This window comes from Amblyraja radiata, chromosome 3, assembly GCF_010909765.2.
Source record: "Amblyraja radiata isolate CabotCenter1 chromosome 3, sAmbRad1.1.pri, whole genome shotgun sequence".
Taxonomy (NCBI): Eukaryota; Metazoa; Chordata; class Chondrichthyes; order Rajiformes; family Rajidae; genus Amblyraja; species Amblyraja radiata.
In genome coordinates, this window is record NC_045958.1 from 692,104 (window position 1) to 702,476 (window position 10,373).

At 45.5% G+C, this 10,373-nt stretch overlaps 1 protein-coding gene across 4 annotated transcripts in view; it reads right to left on the reverse strand.

Moving 5' to 3' along the window:
• Nucleotides 1-10,373, reverse strand: part of atg10 (autophagy related 10) — a 274,076-nt gene that overhangs the window by 225,203 nt on the left and 38,500 nt on the right. For all 4 annotated transcript variants that reach the window (XM_033017222.1, XM_033017221.1, XM_033017223.1 and 1 more), the window contains exon 3: nt 9,763-9,885. In XM_033017222.1, coding sequence (XP_032873113.1) covers nt 9,763-9,885 — 123 coding nt within the window. The remainder of the gene's footprint in view (nt 1-9,762; nt 9,886-10,373) is intronic.

Sequence of the window (10,373 nt, forward strand, 5' to 3'; positions counted from 1 at the left end):
CCCTGCACGGGAGACCCGACCTTTTCTTTCTCGGGTCTCCGTTGTCGTTGGGGCTGCAACGAGGAGCGGCCTCCAACAGGAAGACCGGGGGCTGTGGTGCCGACTACTCACCTCACCTCAAGAGTCCAGAGCGGGTGGAGCTGTGGTGGACGCTGCTGTGACCCGACCCCCGGAGATTCGGTGGCTGCAACTGCGGGTCTGGCGGACGGCGGCACCGGGAGCCCGCGGGTCCCTGGAGGGAGACCGCTTTTCGGGGCTTCCGCAACGGCGACTTCTCCCGCCCGAGTTGCGGGGTTGAAGAGCTCCTGGAGCGGGGCTTTACACCATCGCCCCGCGCGGCTTGGAATGGCTGCGGGACTGCGAGCGCATGCCGGGGGCTCCAACATCAAGAACCCGGTGTGCGACCTTGCATCACCCGGCGTGGCTTTAATGGCCGCGGGACAATTCGCCATCGCCCGCCGGGGGCTTTGACTTTGACTCTGACATCGGGGGGGGGGGGGAGTGCAGTGGAGAGATAAGTTTTTTTGGCCCTCCATCACAGCAATGTGATGGATGTTTATGTAAATTATGTTGTGTCTTGGGTCTATTTGTTTGTAATGTATGGCTGCAGAAACGGCATTTCGTTTGGACCTCAAGGGGTCCAAATGACAATAAATTGAATTGTATTGTATTGTATTGTAAACCTAGGGGTATAAGCACCGAGTTACTGAAAGCAATGAAGTCCTGCAATATTAATTTAAGGATTTAAGAGTTAAATTAAAATGTCATACTTTTAGGATTACTTCCCATATCACGCATTTGCAAAAAAAAGAACTGGAGAATAGGCTGGATAAAGAGTGGCTGGAAAACTGGCGTGGGAGGGAGGGATTTAGATTCTTGGGACATCAGGACCAGTTCTGGGGAAGTGAGTCTTGTACAAGCATATAAATTACAATAATGCAAGACCACAACAGATGCCCGACCAGGGGTTTTGGCTTAGGGCATGTGATCATCCTGTTGGGGAGAATTTAAAAGCAAGTGGATTGCAACTTAAGCAAGGAGACTGAGGTGGAAAATTGGATAGTACGCAAGGCCAAGAAATAAAAAGGACCATCATGCAAAATTAATACATGGTTTAGTATAAGTCAATGGATATTTTTAAGGCAGAGATAGATAGATTTTGATTAGTGCGGGTGTCTGGGGTTTATGGGGAGAAGGCAGGAGGATGTTTGTGAGAGTGAGAGATAGATCAGCCATGGCTGAATGGCGGAGTGGACTCGATGGGCCGAATGGCTTAATTCTGCTGCCAAGACTTACCATATGAACTTAACATTGCAGAAGGTTTGACCAGCCCTGACGCGAGGTTCGATCATCCAGCGCGGGGGAGCTGACATCCCCCCCCCCCCCCCCCCCCCCCGATGCGGGAGCGGATCGCCTCGACGGGGAGGGCCCGAAATGCAGGAGTCAAGATCGTCCCGTCAATGGGGGCTGGAGGCCCACGAGCGAGGAAGAACAGAAGGAAGAGACTTGAACTTTATTTCACCTTCCATCACAGTGAGGAATGTGTAGGAGTCACTGTGGTGAATGTTCATGTTAAAATGTGTTTTTGAGTGATCTGTTGATTTTAATTGTATGACTGACCTGGCCAATGAAATTCCTCGTATATTGCAAAACATACTTGGCAAATAAAGTGTGATTCTGAATCTTATGAATACCTCCTGTCTCAATGCTTGGACTATTCAAAATAAGATACTGTGAAAATAGATGAAAATGAAAATGACATTGTTACTATGGAGACATGTCTGCAGGGTGACTAGGGATCATGACTGAACTGAGATATTTAATATTTAGAAAGGAGGGGGAGAAGGGGCAAGGAATAAAAACAAAATGCTGGAAATACTCAAGAGGTCAGGAAGCATCAATGGGGAGAGAAACTGATCTAATGTTTCAGGTCAAAGTGAAAGGAAGTGCAATAAAAGAGGATATCATTACAAGAGTGAAGTTGGAAGTTGGGTCACAGAATCCTGACGTGGGACCTGGATGGGTAGAGTTAAAACATTATTTAAAAAGAGCACACAAAATAGTGGGATTTGTGTTTAGACTCCCAAATAATACTGGTGATGTAGAGGATGAGATGAAACTGGATATTAGAGATGCAGGGATTATAAAGATGCCACTTTAATCGACACCAAATTCACAATAATAGCATGGGGAAGGAATTCCTGGTGGGTGTTGGTGATGGAATTATGGACCAACACAATGAGAAATGAAAAGGGCAGCTCACTCTAAAGACTGGGCATTGGAGAATGGATTGACAATCTTGTTGCACTAAGGCCCTCGGGAATAGTGATCAGAACATGATGGAATTCTTCATTATGATGGACAATGAGAGACAATTTCAAAACTGGGGGTCGCTAAATAAGACCCGGGTTCGATCCCGACTACGGGCGCTGTCTGTACATTCTCCCCGTGACCACGTGGGTTTTCTCTGAGATCTTCAGTTTCCTCCCACACTCCAAAGACGTTGAGGTTTGTAGGTTAATTGGCTTGGGCATAAATGTAACTTGCCCCTGGTGTGTGTAAGATAGTGTTAATGTGCGGGATCGCTGGTCGGTGCCGACTCGGTGGGCCGAAGAGCCTGTTTCTGCGGTGAGTTAGATATAGCTCTTAGGGATATGGGGAGAAAGCGGGAATGGAGTACTGATTTTGGATGATCAGCCATGATCATATTGAATGGCAGTGCACGGTTGAAGGGCCGAATGGCCTACTCCTGCACCTAATTTCTATGTTTCTTCCTGTTGCCCTTCTTAAATAAAGGCACAGCATTCGCCAAGTCTTCCAGTGTCTTATTCGTGGCTAAAGATGATGCAGATATCTCTGCCAGAGCCCCAGCAGATTCTTCCCCCTCTCCCCACATTGTTCTACGATTCACTTGTCCAGGCTGTGGGAATGTATCCATCTTTAAGCCCTTGAAGACAGCCAACACCTTGTATTTTGTGATGTGGACAAGTTTCAAAACATCGCTATTCTCTTCTGTGGATTCCCGAGATTCCAAGACCAGCTCGACGGTGAAATCAGATAAGGAACTGTAGACCTCTGTGCTTGATGCCCCAATAGTTCCTGCCATTTACTGTATACTTGTTGAGATTAAAGTCCATCAGCAAATTTTCTGATGCATGTATCATTTTGACAATCTTCCTCACTATGAAAAGCTTCACCAATTTTCATGCCGTCTGCAAACTTGCTAATGAGACCACCTACATTGTGTTCAAATCATTTATATATATAGAACGCAAACGACAGGTGTCACACACTGATCCTTGTAGGACATCACTGATCCTTGTAGGACATCACTGCTCACAGACCGGCAGTCAGAGAACACTCCTCCATCACTGCCCTCTGTCTTCTGTGACAAAGGCTATTTTGTGACAAAGCAGGATCGCTGGTCGGTGCGGACTCGGTGGGCCGAAGGGCCTGTTTCCGTGCTGTATCTCTAAACTAAACTAGATAGCAATGCCTGGCATTTAAAGAATGCTTGGATGAATGAATTATTCATTCCTGTCTGGTGCAAGCCTAAACAGGAAAAGAGGCTCAACCAGATATAATTTACAAAAATTAAGAATAATATTGGATACAAAGAGGAGAAATATGAAATGACCAATTAAAACCTCCAACAAATCCAAGGATTGGTGGTAGTTTAGAATGCACCAAGAGAGGACAAATGTATCGATATACGAAGAGGAAAAGATTAGTGAAACAAATGTAAGTCTCTCACAGTCAGACACAGGGAACTTTATAACAGGGGGCAGAATCATACTTTGGTTCTGTTTTCACAAAGCAGGTCTCTCAGAAACATTGGGAAGCATGGGGTCTTAGTGAGGGGGAGGTACTGAATTAATTCATTATTTGTAGCTGGGGGGATGGACAGGATTAAAGGCTAATAAATCCTCAATGCCAAAATACTTACCGGTAAGTGGCCCCTAGAAATAATAGACGCATGGCTGGATATGTTCCAAAGCTCTATAAACCCTGACAACATCCAACAAACAAGAGGGCAACTAAATACAACCTCGTTGTATTTAAAAAGAAAAGTGAATTATAAACCCGTTAGTGTGACACTAGTAGTGAGGAAAATACAAGGGTCAATAATCAAATATATAATAATAGAGCACCTGCAGTCAGCAAGGGTTTACAAAAGGGAAATCATACTCAATGCAGCCATAGTTTATTTTTAGAATGATTGTAATTTGCAGACAGGGGAGCGAGAACAAGTGGATGTGCTTTTGAAAAAAATCGGTAAGCTTTCTACAAAGGCTGATTTAACAGATTAGCATGCAAAATTAAAGCACATGGCATTGCACAGCACAGAACCGACACGGATAGAAAACTGGCTGTCGGACAGGAAACATTGAACATGAATAGACAGGTCTTTTGCGTAGGAGGGAACAGCAGATGCATGTTTGCATCAAAGATAGACACAAAATGCCGGAGTAACTCAGCGGGACAGGCAGCATCTCTGGTGAGAAGGAATGGGTGACGTTTCGGATCGCGACTGAAGAAAGGTCTCGACCCGAATCGTCACGCATTCCTTCTCTCCAGAGATGCTGCCTGTCCCGCTGAGTTACTCCAGCAATTTGTGTTTATAAACAGGTATTTTGTCTCTTGGAGAAGAGTGACGAGTGGGGGTAGCGCAGGGATCTATACTGGCACTCGTTATTCACAATCTATATCAATGACTTTGACCAGGGAATGGAGATGACACAAAGCAGACTGTGAGTGCGACTTGCGAGAGGAATGGAGAGAAGCTTCAGTTAGAGCTGGACAGGTTGATGGAGTAAAAATGAATGCTTGGTGCAGTGTGTTGTGGATAAATGTGAGGCCAACCACTACAGAGCCCAAAACAGCAAGGCAGACGATTGGAGGAGCAATAGATTGGGAAAGGAGAAGCACAATGAGAATAGTAGCCGATGCGTGCAAGTCTGTGTGTGCTACAGGCAATTACAAAGAGCAATTGTATGCTGCTACTGAGGGAGTGCAGTGGAGGATTACCAGACTGATTCCTAAAATGGAGGCTCTGACATTTCCAGAGATTGAGTTGATTATGCTTACGTCTACCAGAGTTTAAAAATCTACAAAGGAGGATCAGACTTGACACAGGTAATAAGTTTCCAATGGCAGGAAGTACAGGATCACAGATTAAGGGGAAATCAATGTGGGAGCAGGATGAGGGGGGCACATATTCACCAAACCACAGGGGCACTTGTAGAATCCTCCAGCACACAAAACACAACAAGGTGGAGTTAGAAATAGTTCTTGTGGCTGAAGGGATCAATAGATGTAGGGTTAAAGCAGGAACAGGATACTGAATTTGGATAATCAGCCTTGATCATATTGAAGGATGGAACAGCCCCAACAGGAACAAAGGGTCTATCCCTACTCTAATTTTCAATGTTTCTATAAACTGAAGCAGGAGGACTAAGCATTGCTAAGGAGATGAATGTAGGCAGCAGTAGTAATGAAGCAAATATGCGGTTGGTGGAAAAGGCAAGTCGCTCCCATCTGCAAATGGGTCAAGAACCAAAGGACAAAAATTGAAGATTGGCAAAAGAACCAATGCAATGATATGAGGATATTCCCTTCTACATAGATGATTTAGATATGGAATGTACTAGATGGATGAAGTGGGGAGGGATTGTGGAAAATTCCATGACGGGCCACGAGGTCGGAAGCGCTGCGGAGAACAAAGGAGGACCCGGTGTGGGGGGGGGGGGCAGTGGGAGGGAGAACTAAAGGGCTCTCGGCATGGTGAACCGCTGAGAACCATGGGGAACCACAAATGGAATGTGTTAAAAATGATTTGTGTTCAAATGGGATACGTAACTTTGTCGGTGCCCTTTATATAGCGACTCTTTGTATACCTTGGGTATACAGAACAAAGAATATCATTGTGACTTGTCACATGTGACAATAAAGTATCAAAATGAAGGAAGCCGATTGGCGCCAGCAATGGTTGCCTCGCCAACAATCCGTCTATCCCTTCCTTCTTTGTCGCTTGTTTTAGTATGTGTTAAATGTATGTTATAGTGTTTTTTAGTTTGTTTTATGTGGGGGGTGGAGGGGGGGGGGGGGAGCTGGTTGTGGGAAACGTTTTAAAATATCTTACTTTGACGGAGATGCGATTTTTTTCCGTATCGTATCTCCGTCCGCACTGCTGCCTAACATCAAGGAGTTGGTCCCTTTGCTGGAGACCGACTTCGGGAGCTCCAACCACGAGAGCCTGCAAACTTTAACATCGTGGAGCTTGCGGTCCTAGTTTGGGACCGACTTCGGGAGCTCCACGCCGTAGGAGCTTCGACCACCCCGACGTGAGAGCTTCGACCACCCCGACGTGAGAGCTTCGACCACCCCGACGCGGGGGCTTCGATCACCCCGACTGCAGATGGCTCGACTGCCTCGACCGAGGGAGAATAAAGAGGAAGAGGTTTGGACTTTATTGCCTTCCATCAGTGAGGAATGTGGGGAATCTGCTGTGGTGGATGTTTATGTTAACTTTTATGTAGGTGTGTGTCTTGTTGTTTCTTTTTAGTATGGCTGTATGGTAATTCGATTTTCACTGTACTTTATTGAATTGAATTGAATACCTTTATTGTCATTCAGACCTTATGGTCTGAACGAAATTTCGTGCCTGCAGTCATACATACAATCATACAATAATAAACAACAATAAACACAAATTAACATCCACCACAGTGTATCCTCCAAGCACCTCCTCACTGTGGTGGAGGCAAAAGTCTTAGGGTTACTGTCTCTTCCCTCCTCTTCTCCCTCTGCGCTGAGGCGATTCCCCACCGGGCGATGGCACAAACAGTCCCGCGGCTCACCGAGCCCCGCAAACGGTCCGGTTCAAACACCACGGCCCGGGGGTGGTCGAAGCTGCCGCCCTCCAGTCCAGCACACGCAGCCGCTGGCCCGCGGCTCAACCCAGGACTCAGGTCACCGCCGCCAGAACACCGTCCCAGCCACCGGAGCACCGTTCCAGCCCCGAGCCGGATCGCCCTCACGTGAGTACCGTTCTCCCTCGGGCTGGGCCACTCCAACGGGAGTGCCGCTCCTCCCTCGGGCTGGGCCACTCCGACGGGAGTGCCGTTCTCCCTCGGGCTGGGCCACTCTGACGGGAGTGCCGTTCTCCCTCGGGCTGGGCCACTCCGACGGGCCACAGCCCCTCACGGGAAAGTCTCTCAGCCCCTCGCCAGGCCGCTCTCACGAGAGCGCAGTTCCAGCCCCGGGCTGGGCCACCCTCACGGGAGCTCAGGGCGAGTCCTGTCAGCTGCCTCCAGAGTCCCGAGGTCTCCAGCTCCGCCATTAGGCCTCAGTGTAGACGGAGGCAGAGAAGGGGGATACGACAAAAAGGTCGTATTCCCCCGAAGGGAGAGACAGCAAGCCCCGTTTCACCCCCCCCCCCCCCCCCCCCCCACATAAACACGACCTAAAAACCAATAACGTAACTAGACAAAACAAAAAAAACAACACAAAAAAGTAAAAGACAAACGGACTGCAGGCGAGCCGCAGCCGTTCCCAGCGCCGCCACTTCCGGATTGTTTCCGGATTATTTGGACGCGTGACAATAAACTGACCTTTGAACCTTTGAACTGGGCACACAAAGAAAAGAATTGGACAAATGCTTAAATGTAAAATAATTTGAGGGCGACTCTAAAGAGAGTGTGTGTGGGACTAGATGGATTCCTCTTCCACAGTCAGGCATGGACTCCTATAGCCTTTGAATCTCAGCTGTGAAGGTAACACATTAGAAAATGATTAACATGTTCACTGAGCTCTTCAAGCTAAAGGACTGACCAGTAATGTTTTGATTGTGAAAAGGCCGAAAAAGGAGCCTTTAAATATTGTTACTCTGACAGTTTCTGTTCTTGGGCAATTCTGAAACTCTAAAATTATTTATTTTCTTTATTGAAAAGAATTGTACAAATGCGCTGAAGATCATGTGACAGTAAGTGCAATAGTCATCTGATGTTTGACAGAGAGCAAGAATACATGAAGGTTTGACAAACGCATACATACATCATGATTTAAACAAATACAAATTTTCATTCTGGTTATCATATGGCAGAGAAATTGTTCAATGAAACAAACAGGTCTTTTTTCAATCAACCGAACTGTGCTACTAATTAAGTCAAAGGAACAAATCCATTCAATCTTTTGATCAAAGGACAGTCTCAGTTTTAAACAAATAAAAGATTTCTGACTGTTAAATTACAACTAATCCACACAACCTTACCTTCAGAATCAAATCCCCATCTGCGTAACTTAATGGAAGGCAGCAGTACATAGAATATAGTTACAGGTCCTTCAGCCTACAATGTTTGTGCCAAAATGGATGCTTAGACAAACCCTTAACCGTCTGCACAAGATCAATATCCGTCCATGCCCTACACATCCTAATGCCTCTTAAACACCACTATTGTATCTGCCTCCATACAGAGACACAGGGCTACAAGATGCATAGCTTCAGAAATATTGCAATGGCATTTCTCCAATTAAAAACAACAGCCAGCTGCCAGTAAAATGTAGATGATTTTATAATTTTCTAATCATTACATTCATGTTTTTTTCCTGCACTGGATATCCAGTCAACATTTCCAGCTTGATTCAAATATTTCCGGACGCAGTTAATTCTTGCATCTACAGACGTTCATGAGCTTCGAGCCACAATATCCAAAATAGGTGCACAATGGTACAAGTGGTACAGCTTCAGCAACTCAGGTTTAATCTGACTTTCAGTGCTATCTATATGGTGGTATATACATTCTTTCTGCAACTGCATGGTTTCCTCCAGTTGCTCCGTTTCTTTCCAGGTCCCAAAAATGTGAAGTTTGGTAGATTATTTACCACTATAAATTGCCCCTAGTGTGTGGGCTGTAGGAAGTGGCGGGGTTGGATTGGGGAGGTGGGGGGGAGTGTCACCAAACCCTTCTCATCAAAATGTTTCCAACCCTCGGGCCTATTGCTATTTTATGGCAACTATGAGCCTCTTTCTTGGATTTAATAGTCACTTAAATTTTTTATCAACGAGAGATGGATGATTTTTCCTCTTGCGTTTGGACCTTGTCTATGGAGCTGATGCACAACAATGTTGAGAATTATATTCTACACTATATATTCCCTTTTGCTCTATATATTGTATTTGATATTGACTTGATTGTATTTATGTATGGCATGCCCAATTTCCATCCCCCTGCTTTGTTTAGATTAGTGTAGAGATACAGTGCGGAAACAAGCCCTTCGTTCCACCGAGTCACCATGGCGCCCTTCATGCTTCTGAGGCATGGACCATCTATAGCAAGTACCTTAAAGCATTAGGGATATGGCACCAAAGCAAAATCCACCAAGTGCAAGATAAGCAAATCAAGGTCAATGTCCTTGATCAGGCCGATATCCCCAGCAGAGGCTGTTCATCTGTTAATGACATTAATGCTTTTTCTAACATTTAAGTTCAGGTGCCAGGATCTTTCCTGGGAATCAGGAAGGAAATAAAGTACTACCTTATTCCCACTTTCTTCTTGCCAAGCTCACACACGGGTACTTGATATTAACAGAAACCTTGAATTTTCACAGAAAGCCATGTGAGTATCTTCCCATTATCTTTGTTACAAGTGACTTAATGTTAAGATTCATTTATAAATTTGATGAAACAAAAAAAAAGGCATTTTAAGGCAACTGCAATCCAAAGCCATTCAATAAAAAATATTTAATTTCAGTCACTCTCACCTTTTCTTCAGAAAAAGGATCTACTTCACGGCACTGAAGATCTTGATCATCTCTGGTGCGCAAGTCGTCTTTGGAATCTTTGCATCTCAAGAGTACTTTGACCATGTATCCTTCATTGAGCTCCTGTGAAAAATAAACATGTGTCATATGGATCTCAATCATAGAAACATAGAAACATAGAAAATAGGTGCAGGAGGAGGCCATTCGGCCCTTCGAGCCTGCACCACCATTCAATATGATCATGGCTGATCATCCAACTCAGTATCCTGTACCTGCCTTCTCTCCATACCCCCTGATCCCTTTAGCCACAAGGGCCACATCTAACTCCCTCTTAAATATAGCCAATGAACTGGCCTCAACTACCTTCTATGGCAGAGAATTCCAGAGATTTACCACTCTCTGTGTGAAATTTTTTTTCCTCATCTCGGTCCTAAAAGATTTCCCCCTTATCCTTAAACTGTGACCCCTTGTTCTGGACTTCCCCAACATCGGGAACAATCTTCCTGCATCTAGCCTGTCCAACCCCTTAAGAATTTTGTAAGTTTCTATAAGATCCCCCCTCAACCTTCTAAATTCTAGCGAGTACAAGCCGAGTCTATCCAGTCTTTCTT